Source organism: Macaca fascicularis, chromosome 13 (genome assembly GCF_037993035.2).
Source record: "Macaca fascicularis isolate 582-1 chromosome 13, T2T-MFA8v1.1".
Taxonomy (NCBI): domain Eukaryota; kingdom Metazoa; phylum Chordata; class Mammalia; order Primates; family Cercopithecidae; genus Macaca; species Macaca fascicularis.
In genome coordinates this window covers 81987194-82011865 of record NC_088387.1, presented here as the reverse complement: position 1 = coordinate 82011865, position 24672 = coordinate 81987194, and the positions used below count along the sequence as shown (strand labels likewise).

Genomic DNA, 24672 nt, shown 5'->3' with positions numbered 1-24672 from the left:
CTTGAACCCGGGAGGTGGAGGTTGCAGTGAGCTAAGATCATGCTACTGCACTGCAGCCTGGGCAACAGAGTGAGACTCCATCTCAAAAAATAATAAATAAATAAATAAATCAGACAAAGTCCTTTCAGCTACCTTGAACAGGAGGTTTATAGCAGATATTAATAACTGTCATATTGAACTTATTTTCAAAGCCAGTAACAGCAAGCATTAAATGACTACAAGGTGTTGTGTTATCTGCTCTGGTCCTCCTGAGGTACTGGGCATGCTCTGAGCGTGTATGTAGTTGTACGTATGATACCTGGACTAGTCTCTCCCCTCTGTTGTTATGCTATTGCCACCATCCTTCCTCAGTAAGCTTCCAGTGGGGAAGATATGTTCAGCATGTAAATTTAGGGCAGCCCATGGATCCTCCTGCTTTACAATGGCTAAGAAGGTGTTTTAGGCTACTCAAAGGCTATTGCATCTGCAGTATCACATTCTTTCTGAAAGGGAGTTGGTCAGCTCTGAAGGCCTGTCTCATCGATTCTGCCCTCTGCCTGTGATGGAAAGGAGATCTGAGTAGTATTTCATAATTAAAGAAGTAGGCAAACACTGCTTATTCCATGCTAGGCACTATTGCTACACAGGCGACGTATATATTCTCATTCAATCCTCTCACAAGCATTATGGGCTAGATGTCATGACTTCCTTTTCATGACATGTGAAACTGTGACATTGTGATATTATGCCTCTTGGATAGGGTCTTAGCAAAATGTGAATCTTTAAACCAAAGTTTGATTTCAGAGCCCATTCTCAGTCCACACCACATTGCCCCTTCCAGGAAGCCCGAAGTTTGTCTTTCCTCTTAGTTCGTTTCAGGTGGCCCTGTTCCTTTCACTCAGAAACTGTGAAGCAGGTTCTTTCCAAATGCTCTTTCCTGTATCAGGAGAACAAAGATTGAAGAAGGTATGGGCAGTTTATGAATCCAGACTGGATTTGTGCTGCTTTGTGCATTCATGATCACACATTCATGCAGCCCAATCAACTATCACAGAGACTGGTGAGTAAAAGCAAAGCGAGACAAATCTTAATGGTTTCTTGTACTTCATTATTAAAAATAAATAGAAACAGGGCAGCAGCAGTCTCAAAAAGAAAGAAAGGAAGTTGCTTTTTTTTTTTTTTTTTTTTTTTTTTAAAAAAAAAGTCAGGCAGTGGAACAAGGAAAGTAAAAGAACAAGAGTCTGAGGCAGGAGAAAGCAGCTTCCAGCTCAGCTACAGCTGAGAAACACCTGAAATGTTATTCTAAGCTGAAATGACTGGTAGCACTGGCTGGTGGTGAACAGATGGCCATGTTAGGTGGGGCAGTTGCAGGGGTGGTAATTCCCTCTGTATGCTACAGGGACGGGTGACCTAGTGCTGTTCCATAGCATACACCTGCTTACCTCCCCTGGCAGCTGGTACATTGCACATTGGACTTCCTGGGTACCCCATATGTACTCAGAAACTCTGGGCTTTCTGGATGGCACCTTTGCTGCTGCACCAGAAGGAAAGGAAGTTTAAAATCAAAGACTCCTGGGTCTGGGGACTCAAAGCACTCGAACCAGTCCTTTAGGCTGACATGGAGGGCATACCTGGGTATGCAGGGATTTCCTCTCCCTCAAGCCATTTATCAGTAGCCTATTAATGTGAATGTTGCATGAAGATTCTTACTTGTAATAATAATAGGTTCCTATTTTCAAATGTCTCTTTTTTCAAATGTATTTCTTTGAATTTCCTAAAAGTTAATAGCCAAAGTGACTAGCTTGTCACATAAGTAAAACATGTTTTTGGCTACTTTGTGTCCCATAGGTTTTATTTACTTGGGTTAGACATCAGACCTTTTGTCTGTTTTTATTTTCAATTCAAAAGCAATGTAAAAAAAATACTGCAGGAACACATGCAAATCCAAACCACTAACCTTAGCTCCAACAGAGAGAGCTCTGTTTTCCAAATGAAGTGCGATGGATTCTCCCCAAATTACCTTTTATTGCCGCTTTGCTGCTCAACACATAGGGCAATCCATCACATACCATATGTTAGGTGCTGCCAAGCCTTACCCTGAACACTAAGACTGTAACCTGCCTATGGTTAAACCAGGCAAATGCCATTTCCTAAAATAAAATCCAAGAAATAACTACTGCTTTGGGCTTGAAGGGGATATAATAATATTCAGAGGTTGGCACATTAGATTAAAACATATATGGATCAGATTTCCAATGCAATTGACACAAAATATGTTGATAACAACGTATGTATTTTTTCCTTCATATATGTCCCTGGCTAGGTTTTTAATAGTTTTTGTTATTAACTCCCACCTTGAATTCTAATTAATTTTAGATCAGTCATACAGTTTTAGACTTTTAGTCCTGTCTCCTTGATACATATGACTATAAATCAAGAAGGAAGACTGTCAAGGAGAGAGCATGGCTGGAATTAAACTACACATCACAAAGTCAGGACGTAATTGTTCTTTGCAGGCCTGCCTCAAGTTCGTGGTCTATAACCTTGTCCCAGTCATCTAGTCAATATGTAAAAATAGGACAATACTCCCCCTTTCCTACAACAATTATTCTTTACTGAAATTTCTCAAACTTTATTGCTACTTATAGGATAAGCATTAAACATCTCTTCTATAAAAAATGGTCATTCTCACAGTCTTGCAGGATGGACTTACGGATAATGTGTTATCTGGAGCAAGGGTTTCACCCAAGATGGTTCATCTTATTCTTGGCTCTTAGAGTTCTTTGGAGACCAGCTGTTCAGCTCTCCCGTGCTTCATGCCCAGGAACTGACACTGGCAGTGGTTTTAATTGGAGTCCATCCTGGTTATGAAGGTCTGCTTGCTTCTCCCAGCAACCACACCTTGATGTATTCATTGACTGACAAAGAGGCAGCCAGAGCGTACAGATCTTCATGGTGTAGTAGTGGAAGAAGCCTCATCAAAGAGACTCTAGGCTCTTCCAACTATCTGTATGTTCTTGGCAAGTCACTTCACTTTTTTAGATTCCAGTTTCCTCATTTAATTAGAGTATCTCTAAGACTCTTTCTAATTTTACTGTTTGGGTGGTGCACAGAATAGATTAAAATACTAAATTTATATGCAATGTATGATTTTGGTGTTTTTTTGATAAGAGTTTGTACATAACCACTCTTAACAATAATTAACTGATGATTACAACTATCTTATTGTGAATAAATGACTTAAATGAAGTATTTGAAAATCCTAGGAAGATCTCAAGACCTGAAGATACTACCTTTGATCAAACTGTGACAATATTTATGGAATTAAACTGCACAGCACAGTCATTTACCTTTATAAAATTAGATAAGAAATGTTGGCAAAATTATCACCTTCACATCACTCTGACTGGCCATTCATTGATATGAGTGAAGCCAAGGTGGCAGAGAGATGACCATGTTTCAAAGGCTGTGTCTAAGGTTAATAAAGTCAGAAGTGCCTGGAGAGCTTTGCCTAAAAAATGTAGATTTGGGGTTTCACCCCCAAGCTTGTCCAGCCTGCCTTATTTTGTTGTTGTTGTTGTTCTGTTTTGTTCTGTTTTAGGTTTTTAGCAGCCTGAAGCCATGGTTTTTAGTTTCTGTCTCTAGTGATAAGCAGAAAAGAGGGGTGACGAAGGGGTTTTACTGGCCTAACCAGCAACAGAAACTAAGAAGCCATGACTGTATTCTCTCTCGGACATCCCTGCTAGATCCACTTAATCAGACTCTCTGAGGATGGGATACAGAAATACACCTTTTAACAAGTGGCTTAGGTTGTTCTTATTTATACCAAGGCTTGAGAACCATAGCTGTAAGACACGGGAAGGGGAGCTAGCACTCCAAGTGCCCAGTTTTGGGGGTTTTCCTGTAAGTAATAGACATTTGAGTTTCAGGGAAGCAGTTAAACACAAGTAAGGAGAAGCTGGTTTCTCTTAGAAACATGGATGACCTTGGTTATTTTGCTGATACAATGTGGGTAGGCGTCTTGGAGATGCTGGGGCTGCTTAATTGTAACTCCTTCCACTCACAATATGGTTATTCTCCTATTTTTTTTTAAACCCTGTTCCAGCTACCCTAAAAGGCCAAACGAGGGAGAATCTACCTAAATTGATTGAATTCTGCTGCTCTGTTTGCCAGGATGGAAACTTACCTACTTCATAGGGTTTTGAAGGAAATGAGTTAACATGAACAGAATAGGATCTGGCACTTAATGGACGTTCAGTATTATTAGCTATATTTATTATACAACAAAGCCAGATCCCCAGAGAATCCATACATGGTAGGGAATTCTGACTATTGCCAATGATTCTATACTTTTAAGGAGTTATAACACCCTTGAAAAATTATTAACTTGACAATCCTTTGCATTTAGAAGTGTGATAGTGCTTAAAATTCTTAATTATTTTACTTTGAAAATTTCATACAACCAAAGTCATTAAAAGACATTAGAGCTCTTTTGGTTTAAAGCCCAAATCTTACTAATGGCTGTGAGGTAGATGTCTTTGCTTAAACAGTGTATATATTCCTCTCTTTTTTCTTTCTTCTCTTCTATACCCTCATCTGTCTTGCTCTTTTAGAATCAAAAGAGAAATATTGTTTACTTAGGTACTTATTCTTCTGCTGTCACTGAAGACCTTAAACAAGCATTTGTCTTGGGTTGTGATATGTATTTACCCAAGTAAATAGAAAACCTCTCTCTCTTTCTCTCTCTCATTCACTCACTCACTCTCTCTCTCTCACTCACTCACTCACTCTCTCTCTCACTCACTCACTCACTCACTCTCTCTCTCACTCACTCACTCTCTCTCTCTCACTCACTCACTCTCTCACTCACTCTCTCTCTCACTCACTCTCTCACTCACTCTCTCACTCTCTCTCTCACTCACTCACTCTCTCTCACTCACTCTCTCTCTCTCACTCACTCACTCTCTCTCACACACACACACACACACACACACACTGCACTGGTTCATGTGAAAAGAATCATCATTTGGCTTCCAAGTGAAGTTCAAGAGGTAAGGGAATTGCTGATGTATGATTGATTAATAACCAGGTAGATGAGGAGTTGAAAAAAGGAAACACACTGAAAATTTCTGCCCATAAAAGTTGTCCTTGAAGAGGGTAAAGAAGAAATGGAGACAGTGACATGACCTACTTTTAGAAGAGAAGGAAACAGAGATAAGTAAAAAGTTCAAGAGGACCTCTATTGGCAGGATCAGGGCACCTGCTTCTAGTCACTTTTGTCCCCAGCTACAAATGAGAGTCAGCAGGATAACTTTTGAAAACACGAACTTGTTAGCTCCACCTTGAGTTTCTGCTGAATCGGCCAGAGATGTGGCTGGAGCGTTGGTATTTATCAAAGCTTTCCCAACCAGATTGAGCTCCACTAACGGACTACTCCCAGCCCTGGTTTCTTTGTCCCTGTAAGGAGGACAATGATGCCTCCCTTGGATTAACTGAGGTAATGATGCATGGAATGAGTGACGCATAGATTTGTTTTTAAAGTAACCATTTTTGTTATTGAACAAATTAGCTATTTTTCATTTTTTACATGTTAACATGAATGTTTGTACTTTGTGGGCTTAGTTTTCCTACTTTGTATCTGATATCCTGCTGTATTTTAAGTTCAAAGAAAGAAATTTATTCTAATTAAAGGAGAGAAAAAATGGAGGTTTATTTTTTCAGGGATCACAAAACAGAGAAGTGAAAGGATACAAACTAGCAGTGCAGCACTGTTTGATCTGCTTTCCAAACTGTAATTCGAGTCATGTTCTCAAAGAAAATGATAACACTCTACTACACACACCTAGAATAGGATTATTTTTCAGTGTGATGTTCACAGGTGTCCAAGAGAGGATCCAAGGGGTGTTGACAAGGTCTAGATAACTGATACATTTGACAACGGACAGAGTCCAAGGAAAATATCAAGAAGCTTCATCATGTTCAACTCCAACTGTGAATACACAATGGTAAAGCAGCTGATCGTGTGAAAGAAAATAAATACAATTATTCCATAGAGAAACATCAGGCTGACTCCTTTAGCAAACATGGATCAGAAACAGATTAAGGAGCAGCTATTTTCATGAAAGACTCCTTATTCTTTAATACCATTAATGGAGATAATTCTCTGATAAAGAAAATTACACTCTGACACTCAGATACACACACTCACTTCACTGGTTCATGTAAAAAGAATCCTCATTTGGCTTCCAAATGATGAATAATTTTTTTTTGATTCCTTAAATTCTTGGCTTCTCCTGGCATTACATTTAGGCTGTCTTTATAGTACTTTAAAATGGGCTGGAATGAACCTGCTTTTAAAATAGCATCAAGTTTTTGATATTTTCAGTTTTGAACCATGATTCTATTACTTTCATAATAACCCTTATTTTAATAATGCAAAGTCTGTGAGGGCAAAAAAAAAAATAAGATTTAGTAAAGCAACATTTGGCTAATTTTGAAAAGGAAAAAAGGGCAAATCTGAAGCTAAAAACAAATAGCTGACTTAATTGTCATTTTCCCAAGCCAGATGGTTTGTTATTAAATAGATATAACTGAAACTAACTTCCTGCCTTAAACACAATCTAGGGCTGCCCTGCACTGATCAGTGCCTCTGACTCCTCCCTTCCTAATCATCTCCCTTTTTCGGCTAATCCTCCTTGCATTTGAAGCCTAGTTCTGTCTTCTATGCTTTGTTCTATTTCTGGATCATCCATCTCCTATCCAAATCTCCTCAAATTCTCTTCTCTCCTATTTAGAGATAGTAAAGACATAGGTTTTCCTGTCTTGCTAGAGCTAGTTGAGAAGGATCAGAGAGAGAAACTGTACTCTAAGTTGAAGAGAAATCTAAAGAAAATAGAAACCTTCATTCTCACAGGCAGGTAGCCTTAATGGGTTACAAGGAAACTTCGTTGTCAGCTGGATTATACTGGTGTGATTTTAAGTGTACGGCTCTAGACAATATGCTGAAGACATGTGCCTTTCCCCAATGGATATCTACCCAGTTACTCATTCCACAGAGACATTTTTTGAAGGGGTTGCTTTGTGTATTATCAGCTCACAAAAATATTAACACTGTTAAAAGTAGGCCACTGCATGCAACCTCAATCCAGCACAGGAGGCAGCATGTGACACTTGAGGACAGGTGAGTCTCGAATGGGTTCTGAAAATTTCCAATAATTCACTCATTTTGCCTTCCGCTTTGCTGTGATTTGGTGTAAAATTTCCTCCATTAACCCATTCCTATAGATTAGTCATAGGATACAAAAAAGCATATATACCTATCAAAAGCCTGAAAAGTCTGCAAACTATTTGGCCCAGCAATTCTCTACCTCTGAGGCTCTAGAAGCAATTTTACAAGCACACAAATTTATATCAGGGATTGCAGCAGAGGTTCTATGTTAGAGAAAAATTAGAAACAATTGTCTGTCATTTTAGAAAAAATAATTTGCAACTTGATATAACATGATATTGTGCAACTATTAAAGTACACTAACAAAAACATGACACACGCTAAGTGAGAAAGCAGGTTATATAACTATGCCTACTATCAGTGCATAGTGTGGGTAAATATTTGCTATATATCTGTATACACATTTTTTGTGCAGTTTATTTAAATATCCCAGGATTTCACAATTTTAAAGGTGCAAATGGCTGAATGTAGATGGTGGTGAGATGGCAGGATTTCTTTTTCTTGTTTGTTTATTAACATTTTCTATTTTATTTACAAAGGGCATGTATTGTTTATTGCTTGTGCTATTAAAAGCTAATAAATACAGGTTTAAAATAGATATATAAATACAGAGTCTATCTGGGAAGGATGAATGGTTGAATTTCAGCTTCTTCCTGGTCCTTTTGGTTAGTTCAACAGTCATAATTACATTAGACAAATCCTTGGATGAAAAGCATCCTACATACTACACACAGAGCAGGTGCATCTCAAAGGGTGTAGCAGGGAGGAGGAAGGAGTGGAATAGAAGAGGAGGAGATAACTTTAACATCAGGATCTGACCTGGGATCCAGTGTCAGGAGGGTGCCTAGGACAGTTCACAGTATGGAACAAGAATCCTAAAACACAACTTCACCCACTATGAACGTTTGCCCAGCACCAGCTGTGAAAGAGAGATGTGTTTGTCTTCATTTTTCCCATCTATTCCTGTTAAGCATTGAAGAACTGCAGAGCAGCACCAAAATCCTCTCAATTTTATATTTTGTGCTACAAATACCTTATATTTTATTACTAACAGTATGTTTTAGTGACTTCCACCTACAAAATTGCTTTGCATATTCACTTAACCTGACAAATACCTTTTACAAGCTTGTTAAGAGATTCATATCCTTGAGATGTTTGGGAAGGGGCTGCAATGCCCGTCTTTCATCATTTGTGCTTGGGCTCTTACTAGACAGGTAATTTGTAATGCAAAACAAAACAAAAAACAAAACAAAACAAAAAACCTGGAAAATAAGGCATAGAGCTCTACCTAAGCTGCTAAGAATATGCCATGAGCCTGATTTCTCAAAATCTTCTCCTTTGTCTGTCTCCCAGGGATGTAGGACAGCTTCTTGTGGATACTTAACTTAACAAAAGATAAGTATCTTTTGTTAAGTATCTCTTATTTTTATAGATTCTTATAATTTCCAGAGCATGTCCATGAATGTTATACTATCTGCCATGCCTGACAATTCTGAAGAGGAAGATGGGTGGGAACAGTTACCCTTAGTTTCATTTTGTCAGAGGAGGAAATGGAAGCTCCTTAGGGGTCAGAAGAATGTGAGGGCACGAGGTGGGATTAGAACCCACATCTTGTAATTTCTGGTGTTCAGGTCCTCATGCTGCCAGTCCATTTCCAGGCTCCTTCATTAACTTGCCAGATAACAACCCCATACTCTGAACATGATAATACATCTGTGCTGCCTAACTCTCAGGGCTGCTGTGGGTATCAAAGAGATAAATTATAAAAACATACTTTTAAAATGATGAAGCTATACAAATCTAGTTACTATTAAAGCATTTTTGTGTGTGTGTGTGTGTTAAATGCAAGGGGTCTGCCTTCCTGAAACCATCATTAACCATTGGGATCTTACTGTGATCATTTGTTGAATATTCCAAAGTCATAACTAATCCAGAATATTTAGAATGGAGGGTCTGTGGGAGAAGAATCCGGGGCAGTGGGGTACCATCTGTTGAGAACAGAGTCGGTAGGGGGGCTCATATGAGAGTACCAGGTGCCGGAGTAAGAAGGAAAAATAATTCAAAGCCATTATTTGAAGTGGAAAGAAAATAACTTTTCACAGTTTCTGAGACTAGACCTGCCTGAGTAAATCTTGGGGTGGGGGTTGGGGGAACACAGATTAGAGGTCTGAAGTGTGATTTGTTAGAGATTAGTGGTGTAAAAAGTCAAAGCCCCCAATTAAAATACCCCCTCCCCCACATAAACACTCTCTATTCTATGGCTCCATGATCTCGCTTTATTTTCTTCTTAACAATGTTCACCTTCTGTGCTACCTGAAAGTTTATCATCTGTTTATAAGTACCAGTCTTACTCCATGGGAGTAAGATGATAGCATCTGTCTTGTTTATCCCTACCTCTGCCATGCCCAACACTGGCCAGTACAGAGTGGGGGCTCTTTAAGTATCTGAGAATGAATGAAAAGACATGCAGAATGGCTTGAAAGCCTATGTTTTGCCACTGGCTCATATTGTTTCCTTTGTTTTAGTTTTTTAAAATGGTATTTCTCTCTTTTTAAATGCCTTTATGAATGGTGTAGAGGAAAAACCACTTGAAAATTTGATGATCAAGAATGCCACATTGCTTTCAGAGACTCAGTTTGGACTTCCTAGTTAACTATTGGCATTATCAAAATACAGTGTTTCATTGTGAATATTTCTTGTCACTAGTATTCCACTGTAGACTCAGTTCAGTTATAGAAGCTATAGATGAAAGAACTTAATCTTTACTCTCAGGATAAGAATACTTGACATAGTAGAAATTATTGTCAGGTTCTTCTAAGTGGTTTGCCTCATTTCTCCCCAAAGCACAGACTAAAGAGCAGGAAGCACTTCCAGCCACTTCCAGTGCAGCCTCATACCAAGTGCTGGTTCCCCTCGAGCAACCAGAACTGCAGTCCTCTAATGTGACAAGTGGGTTAGTTTTGTGGTTCTGATTTGCCATATTTCAACCATCTGAAGGCTCATCATACACAGAATCCTTCACAGAAGGACATTTTCATGCTCACTTGGCATAGTTGTGGTTAGCTGTTTTGCAACTATAACTCAGGAATCACAGGCTATGATAAATCCTCTGGTGGGCCCATCTGTGGACCCCAATGGGATCATTTTAGTCTGGAGCTGCAGCAAGCCTTCTTGTTATCTTGACCCAGGAGTTTTTACAATGATAACCTAATAATAGCTTATAATTTATGGAGGACTATGCCAAAAAGTCCCCTGGGCTCCAGAGAGGCAGGATGGGGTGGGGAGCAAGCCAGGGAGAAAAAACAAACACGACACATAATTTCTTGATTGTAACTAATACAACCAAAATAAGCTGTTTTCTCCTTGAGCACAAAATATAGGATTTGTAGATGCTTAGCTGAAAAAGGTTATCAAATATGGGCACTAACGGAGTTAATGTTTTTAGATCATGTGCTAGAAAAGATGGATTGAACAATGCAAAGCATCTGATGGATTGAAATCCTTTTCTGGAATGAAGCAGAGTATCAACAAGTAATACAGAGCTTATGTTTCATTCCTGAGAAAAGGCAGGATGTGAGGTCTGTGTGCCGAGGAGCAGTGATGGGATTCCAGCTGGCACTGTGCATAAATGCCAAGCAGCATGATTTCATATCTATAATATGCACTACCCCAAACAGATATTAAAATTTTTATGGCCACATGTAAGCTTTGCCTTTTAAACTGAGTTAGCGTTTTATTTGTTCTCTTTTCTAAAAATACCAATGGGCTTAAATTCATTTTGTTTCTCATGCAGGGACCAGACATGGCAATGAAGTTTTGCTTTCTTATAGCCCCTATTTTCTTCTTTTGCGTTTAGCAACAATGGGTCATTCTTTATGTAGGGAGGTCATGCACAGAGCCTCTTATCAATAGGCCGTGGTCTGTGTGCTCTCTTTTCTCTCTTCCTAATGGTTGTGATGATCTGAATGGATTCAGGAGCCAACAGTCAGCACCTACAGTGTGATGTGCTGGGCCATGAATGAGAGTAAGAAGCTGCATTTGTGAGAGCTGTCTCCTTAGCACTGTGTTGTGATCAACTGACTGAACTGATCACGGACATTTGGCATTTATATATCATTAAACATACGTACTGCCCTAAGAGTCTAAGAGTTCACAGTGCTAACTCTAAGGGCCATTGTGCGATCCCCACCCCCCAGCAATTTGCAATGTATGAACCAAGATTACTGTTGGGGGCAGGGTAGTGGAATTGTTTTAAAAAGGTGGACAAATCCATATATACACAAAGCAATGAACAAAAAATATCTCACTCATGTAATTTACAAATATGTACAGAGAGATTCTGTGATGAATAATTTGAAAATCTTACAAAATCCATGGTGAATTCTGACCCTATCATGTAGAGAATCCATGACATTTTTATATTAGCATAAGTCCTTGTGAAAAATAGAGAAAAGACAAACCTATTGAGTCAGAAAGTACATCAGTGGTTGCCTGGGGCAGAGGGTGGAAATGAGGATTACCTATAAATGGCTGTGAGGCATCTTGCTGGGGTGATGAAATGTTCTAAAACTGGATTAGGGTAATGGCAACAAGACTTAGTGAATTTACTAAAAACCATGAAATTGTATGTACTACAAATGGACACATTTTATGGTATATAAGTGATACCACCCTAAAGTTGTTAAAAGATGCAGACTGAGATAGCATTTAAAAAAAACCTACCAGAAAACAGTGGTCCTTGAGATGTTCTATTTATTTTTTTCAGACAGTGTCTTACTCTGTCACTGAGGCTGGGTGTAATGGCATGATCATGGCTCATTGCAGCCTTGGCCTCCTGGGCTCAAGTGATCCTCCCATCTCAGTCTCCTGAGTAGTTGGGACAACAGGTGCACACCACTATGCCCAGCTAATTTAAAACTTTTTTTTTTTTTTTTTTTATAGAGACAGAGTCTCACTATGTTGCCCAGGCTCGTCTCGAACTCCTGGACTTAAGTGATCCTCCTGCCTTGGCCTCCCAAAGTGCGGGGATTACAGACGTGAGCCAGCACACCTGGTCACCTTCATTTCAAATGTGAAAAGGGAGAAATAAAAGTCATCAACATTATTTACAAATCATTCCTTAAAGACTGACATTCTTGTGAATGTTTTTGTTGCACTCGACGTTCATTCCCTTTGCTGTACCCCCGAGCCTTGAAAAGAAGGGGAAATTTACATTCATTCACATAACACGTGCATAACACCAACCCTCCAAACACAAAACACACCAACGCACATCTGTATGTTTGTGTTTCTACCAAGTGCCCTTCCTCTGGCCAACCTAGAGTATGTTAAGAAGGCCTAGATAGACTAGGATAAAATATTTTTAGCTCTCTTCTCTTATCCTGTGACTTTTATGGGACTGAATAAAGTTGGCTGGTATGGGGTTGGGGCACTAATCCAAAGACTCTGCAGGACTTCAGATCGGGCAGGACACATGCTGAGCATCCCTGCTCCCTGGACCACCTCCTGGTAGATGACATCATTGTTATCATCCTGGTTCCCCTCCAGCTTTGTACTCAATGCCAGCTGCCCATGCAGTACTGCCCTTTGAGAGAAATAAATCAAGGAGTATAACTACCAACAAAAAACCCTTAAAAGTATTTAATAAAAAATCTCTTCCTTTGAGGAGAAAGAATAAAAGATGCAAAGAGCTTTGAAATGGATCTTTCCCGGGTTTTTACAGATGCTTTGGGTCGGCCGCATGCAGCCTATTCCCCACTGTTTTTTTAGTATACGGTAAGAGGCAGTTATGGTGCCATTTCTAGAGAAAATCTTGTAAATTCTGGTTTTTAGCCTTCTTTTGTTTCATTCTCGCCTCAAAAATATTTGCCTTTGCAGGCTTCCTTTAACTCTAATGACATAATCTATTCGTGGGAAAGTGTGCTGGAACGTACAAAGCATTTAAACTCCAGACTGCTGCTTGCTGGAGTGAGGTTAAGATAAGGTCCCGTGGAAAGTCATTTGAGTGATTAGGGCTGTCCTGTGCTGCCCCTCTGGCAGTGTCCCTGGTTGGCCTTGCCTCTTGGCCTGACTACAGATCTGAGGGTCCATTCAGCCATACTGAACATTTTTGGTAGTAAAGAAATTCGTTGCTTATTAGAGTATGTGAAAACAAAATATACTTGCCCTTTAGGAGCCTCTTGGGGAAACTGACACCATAGCCACTGGGAAATACTGGCTCAGGGTAAAGTAACCCTGTTTTCATTTCCATTTAAGCTGATGTGAAATGTAGCCATCCAATTAAATATGTATGCACCCTGTCACAATGGCACCTCTCGACACTGTCTGTCTGACTTGAAATGTCAGTGTTGACAGGAGAAAGCTCATGGTCAGTGAAATTGCAGGAAACAGAAGCACCTTTGGATATGTCCACCTCACTAGAATTCCTAACATAGGGAAAAATGAAGACAGGCTGAAAATTTACTTGGTTTTTCATTTTTCAATTGCTGCAATGTAGCTAAGGTAAATACCCCAGGAGGCCTAACTTATTCATCAGTGCATTGAAATAGAAAGTAAAGGAGATCTAACATTTTTGAGGGTCTACTATGTGTGAGGCTCTGTGTTGGGTATCTTATAAATTCACTCTCGTGTAATCCTCACTACAACCCTGTGAGATGGATTTTCATATTCCTATTATTCTGGCTTAGAGGAGTTAAGCAATTTGCCTCTGGGGGTGTCATACATCTAGTAAGTAGAGGAGGGAGGGTTGGGTTTCAACAGAGGGCTACCTGCCTCTAAAGCTCATGTTATTTTATAACCCCTTAGTGCGTAGTCATTGTGCTAAGATTTTGCATAACTTCTCTGAGATGGAGACTGTCAACTGTCAATCTATCTGTGAGCTTTGCACCGAGAACAACAAATCTGTTTGAAGTAGGATGGGATGAGAAGAAATGACGGAATTAATCTGATTCTCTGCTGTCCTTCAAGGGAGCTCAGAATTCAGAATGACTGGACACAATTTCCCAAGGGGAACATGTTTGTGATGAGTGGGCATTTTCGTGTTCCCTCATGACCACATCTCTGCTGTTAAGTGAAGAGTAGACTGAGTGTGTTTACTGGTGAGACTTAACAAACTCCATGGTTCCCACTCCTACTTCTGCTCAGAGATCTAGAATACTGGAACATAATTTCCAAAGCTGCCAGTAAGCCTTGGCGGAACATGACTGCTAGGAGGTTGTCCTCAACATGCCCTTCCTGGGCCCCACTGACCAGTACCTGGGTGGCCGCGTATCATAGCTGTGTTTGATCCAGCTCGGGAAGACCAAATCTCTCTTTGTGTTCAGATTCATTAGCGGCACATGGCTATGCTGAGGGGGATTATCTTGGTATTCTATTTTTTTTATTTTGCCAGCTGGGTCAGAACTGAACATCTTTCAGTGGTCTTAGTGATTACATTTTTACATATAGGAAATGCTAATAGTTTATGGGCATAGAACTGGATCTTCATTCATTTCTGAATTTTTTCAAAGCATGGACTCCATTAGGTGTTTTTCATGCCAAATAGAATAATAACAGTTCCTAACCTTAAAGAGTTTAAATGTAATCTTACTGTTGCATGCCTTGAAAGTAAAAAAATAATAAAATTGAGGTAAAGAGAGAAATTAAAAAATTTCTTAAAACATTTGTAAGGCATATGGAAAAGAGTGTACGTAATACTTTAAAAATAAGTCCAAGATGGCACGATAGAGTAGCTAAGTACCAGATTATAAAAACAAGAGATAACATGGATTCCACAGTTTACCATTCATATGAACTTTGACTAAATATGGACAAGTCATTTATTCTCTATGAGTCTTTGTTTCTTCATGTAACATGAGGATACTAGTAGTTACTATCCTATAAGCTATTACGTGATTTTAGACAGGGCCACTACAGTTACATCCAGGCATGTGGTACCCCATACATCTCCAGGAGGGTCACTCAGATTATGGGGCCTCTTGGAGTATGCAGCATACAACCTGCACAACCATACAAGTTACTTTAGGGTCCACTGAGAAGTAAAGCAACAGGACACAGTAAATTAAGTTGTAAAGTACTAGCTGTTTAAGTGTTCTACAGAATATCTTAGTTGTGAGAGTTAGAAGCCAGAAAATTAAAAACTGAAAAATATAAGCTATCAATAGCTGTTTTTCTCATTTACTAAAAATAATAAAATGTTTTATAGCACAGTGCTGAATAAACAGAAAAAAGATCATTTTCAGGGGAAGGATCTAAGCATCAAAGCAAAACAAAAGGTTGAAAGGAGGAAAAATCATTTCATATCACTTAATGACATAACCTAAGTAAGATAATAAAGTATATACAGTGCCTATGCCCAGCATATAGTGGAGCTTTGTGGTGAATTTTAAAAATGTTCCCTCCCTGCTCAAAACTTCCCATTTATTCTCATTTTCTGGTGTTTTCTATTCATTTTGACTTTTTTTTAGAGTTGATCTCCGTGTAAATAATAATAGTTTCCTGTATTTTATACCAATTTTTAGTTGATACATTCTCTGAGATCCATGCTATTACTTAATCTTCTTGAAAACTTTGTTTGAATTGCCATGTATCATTAGGCTGATTTTACAGGCAAGAAAACTGAAGCTCAGAGAGTCAAGAAATTGGTTAAAACCACACAGTAAGTAAGGGTTAGAAGTCTAGGTTCCTGAATTCAGCTCTAAAGCTCTCTTCTCTCTACCCTCTTGGTGCACAGTCATTAACACCACACTAAGAGAACATGGTGAACAACCAGGATAACCAGTTTTATCTATCAAGTTCTTCCTATGGAATTCAGAAGTCTAAAAGTGTTGTAATTTAAAAATGACACAATTTTCCCCCAACATAAGGTTTTATTTTATTAAAAAGGTTCTACATACAAGATTGGGGGGATGGTTGAAACCAAAACTATCTTCTTCTCCTTCATGCCTTAAAATCCTTAGAGGGAAATAACTCCTATTTGACAGAATCCAAGGGATAAAAGAATATTCAAAACATAGGAAGGACACAGAAAATCATACAATGCCAGGGACTAAAGGACAGCCTAGCGTACCCAATTTTTAAGCTTTTCTGGCCAGGTAGCAACCAGCTGGTACCGGGAACTAGTGGTAGAAGTCAGCAAGCATCAGATACAACCCCCACCAAGACGAGTGGAGAAAGATGAAGGCAAGACTTAATGGGGACAACACCCCCCCACCACCACTCATCGATATCTAAGAGTCCTCCCTGCAGTTAAAGGAGGATGCTTATTCTATTTATTTGAATCCAATAGGAACAAGAGATGAAAGTCCGTATTTTGAATCTGGGATATAAGCTGGAATGTCCTGGCCCAATATATCCACGGCTTATCCAAGTAAACTGTAAGCTAAAAGACTGTCCAATGACTAGGTGGCCCCTAGTCCAAAAAAAGACTGGGCTCCAAATACTCCTTAAATTTCTTCCCTTTATTTTGGACCTGTTTTTCCATAGAAATAATGTGATATATAACAGTTATACACTTGTGTTAGGCTACTGCAAAATTCAGCACTCCAGAGTATACCTAACGGTTGTTGTTTTTTTGAAATGGATTCTTGCTCTGTCACTCAGGCTGGAGTGCAGTGGTGTGATCTCAGCTCACTGCAACCTCCGCCTCCCGGGTTCAAGCCATTCTTCCATCTCAGCCTTCTGAGTAGCTGGGATTACAGGTGCCCACCACCACGCCCAGCTAATTTTTGTACTTTTAGTAGGGACAAGATTTCACCATGTTGGCCCGGCTGGTCTTGAACTCCTGACCTCAAGTCATCTGCCCACCTCAGCCTCCCAAAGTGCTGGGATTACAGGTGTGAGCTACCGCGCCTGGCCTACCTAAAGTTTAAAAAGTACTCGCCTGAGGTCTGGGTCTTGGAAGAAGGGATCATAGGAGAGAAAAGACCAAAAAAATACCTTGCTCCTCATCACAGTTTCCACCATAGCCAAAATTATGAAAGAGGAAAAACATTTGTTCTGAGGGCCTCAGTTCTCTTAAGTTTACTTTTGTCACTTCTTACGACAATAACCTCAGATATGTCCTATTCAAGAATAAGCAACACTAAAAAACATCTATCTACCTCCCTCAATAACTTCAATTCTTAATTGTCTCTAGAAGATATTAGGAAGAAAGCAATCTGATTGAACTAACTTGTACTAATGTGTAAATGACTGATTTGTACATTTATTTATGTATACAACCCACAGACATACACACATACACAATTCTGTGTTAGGCACCATTCTAAGTGCTAGAGAAAAGAACAAGGTTTCTCTTCTCATGAAGCTTACATTTTAGTGGACAGAGTTAGAAAATGGTAACATTCAAAAATAAATAAAATCTACAAAGTAATACACATATAAAATAGAGTGAAATAGTACATAAGAATGGGTTGACTACTTCACAGTTGGTGACTATAAAAGGCCTCTTTAAAGATTACATTTAAGACAAGATGTAATTGAAGACAAAGAGTCAGTCTTGTTTAAATGAAGGGGATATGAGACAGCTAGTGCAATACAAAGAAAGGAATGAGCTTGGTGTGTGGATAGAAAAAAAGGCCCACGGGCCCAAAGAACAGCAGGCAAGGAGGAGAACAGAGTGGAAAGATAGGCAGGGGCCAAATCACGTTGGTCTTGGTAAGACAGAGTGATGCCTTTCAGAGTTTATCCTAAGTTAAATAAGAAGCCATTGGAAGATTGTAAGCTGTAGTGTGGCCTGATTTACTGCTTAAAATGATCTCTAGCAGAAGCAGGGAGACGGAGAGAAGGCTACTGCAGAGATCTGGGTGAGAGAGGATGCCTGTGTAGACTAGGATGGTGGTGGTAGAGACACAGCTAGATGGGCTCAATCAAGACACACTTTAAAGGAAAGTCAGCCAGGTGCAGTGGCTCACTCCTATAATTCCAGCACTTTGGAAGGCTGAGGCGGGGGTGGGGGAGATCACCTAAGCTCAAGAGTTTGAGACCAGCCTGACCAATATGATGAAACCCTGTCTCTACTAAAAATACAAAAATTAGCTAGGCATGGTGGCACGCACCTGTAGTCCCTGCTACTCGGGAGGCGAGGCAGGAGAATTGCTTGAACCTGAGAGGCAGAGGTTGCAGTGAGCCAAGATCGTGCCACTGCACTCCAGCCTGGGTGACAGAGCAAGGTTCCATCTCAAAAAAAATAAAATAAATAAAATCAAAGGAAAGATCTGCAGGACCTTTGACCATGGTGAGGAGGAAAAAGGAATCAAGGATATCTGGATGGATGATGACTTGTTCTCCTGAGAAAGGCAAGATACAGAAAGAGTAGGATTGGTTAAAGGATAAGGCCACTGGGCAGTAGAAATCAACAATTCTGTTTTAGATATAGTAATTCTGAGCTACAAATTATATGTCTAGCATCAGTACAGGGCAGGCAGCTAGTATATGAATCTAGCACTTAGGGGAAAATTGAGGCTGGGGATATACATTTGGCAGTCATTGGCATACAGATGTCATTTACACCATAGAGACCGATGTCAAGGAAGTGAGCATGGACCAAGATGAGAAGAAGGATGGAGACCAGTCTTGGGCTTACTCCAACATTTAAAGGTGGGAAGAGGCTATTTGGGAAGCCTCTTCCTCCAGACAGATAAGTGAAAAATAGTGATTCGGGAAGAGGAGGCCCTTTCTCTATTCACAGGCACGGGTCTTCAAGCTCTTGCCGAAATACCTAACAGTGAGGGTAAGTGAAGACCTTTATGAATCCTTCTCTGCTAGTAGATTATGAGCATTTGCTACTAGCTGGTACAAGGAAGAAGCTTTATCTCACATGAAAATTGATAAGCTTTCCCCCATACATTTTGAATGGTATGGCAAAAACACTTTTGATGAGATACGTAGATATTAAATCCTGCCTTGAGGCAGGAGGACTAACAGGAAAGTTTTCAATGTCCGTCTGGCAATTAGAATCTAAGAATCCAAAAGTCTAACCTAGAAAGAAGCAGCAGAATATCAGACACTAAGAAGGGGCCCTTCTGTTTCAGGAAAAGTGCCAAAACATCTGCCTAGAGAAAACGCTGGGCCCCAGGACCACTGCTGACTAAATAGTAGGCTATAAGTGAAGGGAATTATTTTTCTTTATTCTTCTGCCTGCAGCAACTGGGCTTTGTCATCTAGAAACAATAGCATCATTTTTCTTAGGAGACACGATATACAATAAAACATCGCTGTGAATCAGCAGGGTTGAAAAAGTCAGAAATACGATGTTCATCCAACAGCCTGTTCAATTTTCAGTTTTTGGAAAAAATGTTTATATAGATATGATTATCTGAGATTACCTCTGAATATATTGTTTGGGGAGCTTGCTGCACAGTTAATATTTAGCAAATTATGGAATTCTCTCAATAACAGAGCAAAGAAATCTGTGTCCCGATGGAAAGCATTTATGGCAGTGTAAGGAAACTGTTTCAACAATGAATGATTCTGCTGTATTTTCCCCAAACAGATTTTCTTACCTCTTGATGTCTCCACCTGGGTTGTAAGTAAGTTTTAAGTGGCAGAACAAGTGACTCCTCCAAACATTAAAGTTTGCTGTAATCCATAATTCATGTTATAGGGAAAAATCAATTTTAATCATAAGGCTGCCACCATTTTCAAGAGTTTCTTAAGAAAGACACAGAGGCCTTTTGGAAGACTGACATTTAGAAAAAGCCAGCTTGAGGGTATTGGATAAGAGGTATTGGGGAATAAGAAACATTTTCAGGAACAAGGATTTCAGATAGGAAAAGCATTTTTTAAATCCTTTTGAGAACGAGATGTATTTGGTTGGACAAACTGCTGATTTTGGACAATTGTTATGAGAGACATAATTTTTGCCTTTATGATCATTATTTGCACATATTCTCCTCAGGGACTAAACTCATGACCAACAGTGTGTGCTAACTTGGATACAATGTGATTCAGTGACTTAAACCTTAGGAAAAGTGGACTCCAACATATTTTCCTATAATTACCTCAGATAGAAGCAATGGATAACCACAATGTTTATTCCTTTGGTTTTATATATAGTCTCTAATCAAAACACCTTAAGAATATTTTAAGTTTTTCTTTCTGCTTGGTAAATTTCTGGTAATTTTGGAAAAAGATGCAAAGAAAAGAACCAATATGGAACTGCTGGAATGTAGTTGGGATTGAGAGGGAGTCTGCTCTCCTCTAAGGATCAAGGGTCAACTGAAAAACCTCAAACAGCCCTGCTTGCTAAGGTGAAAGTAAGAGAACCCTCTAGGTCTCCTAGCTCCTCCATTCCCTCAGTTGGTTACCAGAAGCATGTGGATTCTTTAATCAGAACCCCCAGGCAGGCAGTCAGTTAGTTGCATAACACCATGCCTTATGGCTGACCAGTACAAATCGGAATACTTCATCCATGGTTAATGAATGAAGTGTCCAGATTTATACTGTTCAGATCATCCTAAATTATTCAATATAAACAATCACTGGAAATACAATTGTATTAATTTTTTTCTATGTCCCATATGCTTTACTAGATGCGTAATTTGCAGGTATTTTTTCCAATCTTGATCATAATTCTGCATGTTAAGTATGATTATCTCTGTTTTGCAAATGAAGAAACTGAGGCTCAGGGAGGTTAAGTAACTTGGCCATAGTCACTGAGACAATAAATAGCAGCCTGAAGAATAATGAATTTGAGTAGAAAGAAACACATGATTTAAACTGTAGCTGTTTTCAGACTCAAACCAAAAGTCAGGCTTGCCAACTATGGCAAATTTTAGTAGAAAACAAAGTGACTATGTCAGGACTGTGGGAAATATGGAAAGTGGACAGTGAATAGCACCATTAGCACAGCTGTATTTGCTTCTACTCTTGCCTTTTTCCAAGTCTACTGTAACGCTTGTCGTTGGCCTGGTATTTAGTTAAGAACGTGGGTATTGTTGCTCAAAGTAAAGCCTATATATCTGTCAAGATGCTAATTAGTGCTGGAGAGTAGATCCAGAGTTTCAGTTACAATAAGTTCTGGTGTGTACCAGAGTCACTTGTGAGCTTTATAACCCACATTCCTGGGCCCTGTCACTCCTAGATCTTCCATAGGTTGTTGATGGTTTTCAGCCATTTGTATTTCTTAACAAGCTCTCAGGTAATTCTGATCACCACCAAAGTTTGAAAATTATTGCTATCAATGCTGTTTGGGAGGATGATGTCTTACTCAGAAATCTGAGTGAACACAATAAACTACAGTTGTAGGTCAGAAGAAAAATTCAGCTTGTAAGGAATGCATGAAGGGATGTTCATGAAATATACATTTGGCCTGTCCACTTTTGTCAGGATTACTTTTTTCCTGTCTTGATCAATGTTTACCTTCTCTTTCCTCTTATTAATATTTGGGTCAAGAGAATATCAGGTCTCCAGTAAGTACATTTTCCTAGTTACCTAAATGAATACAGTTTCATAGAGATCACTAAAATGTTACCAAGTATATAAAAGACAGAAATTTAGTTCTTAAAGCTGACTCTATATTTTTGTCTTTTCAAACGTGCTCATTGCAATGGGAAGCTGATCTGAAAATCTATCCATCAAACCAATCTGGTCTCTTACAGGCCATGGAGACCCTCTGGGGATCTGGGAATGCTTTCCTGTCATGGCAATGACACTGACCGACTTCTGAACCTTGAGAAGGGCCATGACAATGTTCCAGCAGTGACATTGTTTATACCTCTGGGCTCTTGTCCTTCATAGGTCTTGGTTTGTTATCACAGCCCTTGAAATTGTAGGAAAGAAAGCATCAAGAAGGCAAATGAACTTCTGCTACTGGGGGAATTATACATGAAAGTAATTTCTACCTGGCACTGATGTTCCAAGTGCGACAAACACGACTGCAGTCACAGAATCTTTCAGGCCAATGGTGCAGCCAAAGTGGGAAGCCAGGTCTCCAATGAAAGCTGTCAGTAGGCCAATCATGAGGATGGAGACAATGAAACATGCCCAGCCATTCCAGTATTCAGTAGGGGGGACGAAGGCAAAGAGGACCTTCCAGAACACAGTCAGAAAGTGCATCACGTAATCGAAACAGGAGGGCAGCTTCTCTTCCCCACATTCGTCGTCATCGTCATCTTCCCCTAGAGAGAACGGAAGGAAGCACATTTCATCACAACCTGTGCTACCGGGTCTTCCTCTCTCTCAATCTCTCCTGTCTAGCCCAGTCATCCCTCAACTCTACGTGGCAGGAGGCCATGAGAGGTGGGTGAAGTTTAGGGTCTTCCAAGAGTTAATCATAACTAACGAATTAATTATCAAGACACTGAAATACCTCTTACTGTGGCTCATTGGTCAATGGCAAAAAAACTTAACCCCTACCCAGTTCTGCTTCCGTGCAATCAACACACCCTTTCTACTTTCACATCTGGTGAGACTTGTCACTCAGAGAAATGAAAATGATTTCTTGCAAAAGGTTGGCAAGCCCTGTGTCAGCCTGAGAAAGAACGCTCTTTTGAAGAAAGACAACTGTAGATGGAGTTCTACCACGGTTCTTTTCTTGCAACTTGAAGTTCAACTCTGGGTTATATAATCACCTACAGGATAATCAGAGGGCCGTTAATCGTGGCTCTAAGCTTTGCATATTTCTCCAGCATCATCTCCTGTAACTATTTCAAACTCAAGCCTTGGAATTACTTGCCAAATAATTATATGCCAATAAATGAAATTTATTTGCATTTTTCCAAACCAGATACACTTTCTCCTACTTTTGTTCTTTAGAGCTAAATGTGCTTGGCATATCCTAATTGCTCCACCCTTATCCTTCCTCACCCATCCTTTAAGACTCACTTCCTCTGTGATGCACTCTCTGACCTCCCCCGAAACCCATTCTGGGAACTGCTTCTCAGAGGAACCTCCCAACACTTGTAACTCTGGATCAGTGGTCTTCAGAGTGTGCTTCCTGAGCAGGTGGCACAGAGAACGTGTTAGAAATTCAAATTATCAGTCCCACTGAATCAGAAATTGGGGAGGGAGTGGACAGCAAGCTGGGCTTGAACAAGCCCTCCATGTGACACTGACACATGTCCAAGTTTGAGAACTGCTTTTCTAAATTGTACATGTTCATGTCCCTCTCTTCTCCAGTTGACTGAGAACCCTTCCAGGTCAGGAATTCATGCATCTTTGTATCCCTGGTGTTTGGTACCATCTCCAGCATGTAAAGTAAGGTGGTTAAGTATGTGGTAAATGAAGGAATGCATGCAGAAATTTCTTTATTATTATTATTATTATTATTAAGTTCTAGGGTACATGTGCATAATGTGCAGATTTGTTACATATGTATACTTGTGCCATGTTGGTGTGCTGCACCCAAAAATTTCTATTGACTTTATATAACTATGCAATTACGTAAATATATATATATATCTCACAATTTTGCCAATTAAGTCATACTATCAACATACAAAGAAATGCACAAAGCGTAATATTTAAAAGAACTAGAAAATCGATAATAGTATCCTAAAATGGAGATTTCACTTATAATGTGAAAGTAATGTCCATTGACATGTCTTAAAATGAGGATATTGAAAGTCATCTTTTCTTGAAGTGGTGGCAAATACATGTGTTATGTGGCCATTTTGGAAAGAAGAACATCTCCTTGAAGTCTTTGTTCACCCGTTCCAACCTTGTCATCAGGGTGCTACTTTACTTGGTCCCACTAGTGCAGCTGGCAGTAGGTGGGGCTGCAATTTTGACCTGAGACGGCCAGCATAGAGCACCTGTGTGTGGTCTTCATGAGACACTCTGTGGTGGGCAAGCCATTGGGTGCAGATGATGATTGAGAAAACCCTCTGAAAGCACAAGAGATTTAAGGGAAAAACACCTCTCAGAAAACATATAAAGAGGAATGTCTGGATTTGTCTTCTGTCATTTTACAGGAAAAGAGAAGAGGCAATGGCCTGCTCTTCCGTGAGCACATGGTTGGAATTATATAAATACACTTTGGGGGTCTGTGAAGAAAGCAGCCTCATCGTTGAGGCTTTAGATAAACTGCTGGGAGAATCCGCTGCGGATGAGTGGAACTGCCTCTGCAGAACTGCCCAGTGAGGAGCTTGAGTTAGGTCAGCTCATCAGAATGTTTGTGAGTGTAAAAGCATTGCCGACCATTCCCTCTGCTGTTCATGCAGTATTTATTATATCAACTTTGCCTGGAAGCAGAAGGTCCTTTTTAATAAAAACACCTGGGATGGGCTGCACTGTGCCTCCCCAGAATTCGTATGTTAAAGCTCTAACTGCCAGCACCTCAGAATGTGACCTTATTTGGAAACAGGGCCTTTAAAAAGGTAATTAAGTGAAAATGGAGCCATTAGGGTGAGTTCTAATCCAATATGACTGGTGTCCTTATAATAAGAGGAAATCGGGATGCGCGAGAGACACCAGGGATGTGCGTGCACAGAGGAAAGACCATGTGAGTGTTCAGTGAGAAGACA

General features: G+C 39.8%; 1 protein-coding gene across 29 annotated transcripts in view; it reads right to left on the bottom strand.

The window, feature by feature from the left end:
• SLC8A1 (solute carrier family 8 member A1) overlaps positions 1-24672 on the bottom strand; it is a 395108-nt gene that overhangs the window by 5053 nt on the left and 365383 nt on the right. For all 29 annotated transcript variants that reach the window (XM_065527144.1, XM_015433734.3, XM_015433735.3 and 26 more), the window contains one exon: positions 22051-22326. In XM_065527144.1, the coding sequence (XP_065383216.1) occupies positions 22051-22326 (276 nt within the window). The remainder of the gene's footprint in view (positions 1-22050; positions 22327-24672) is intronic.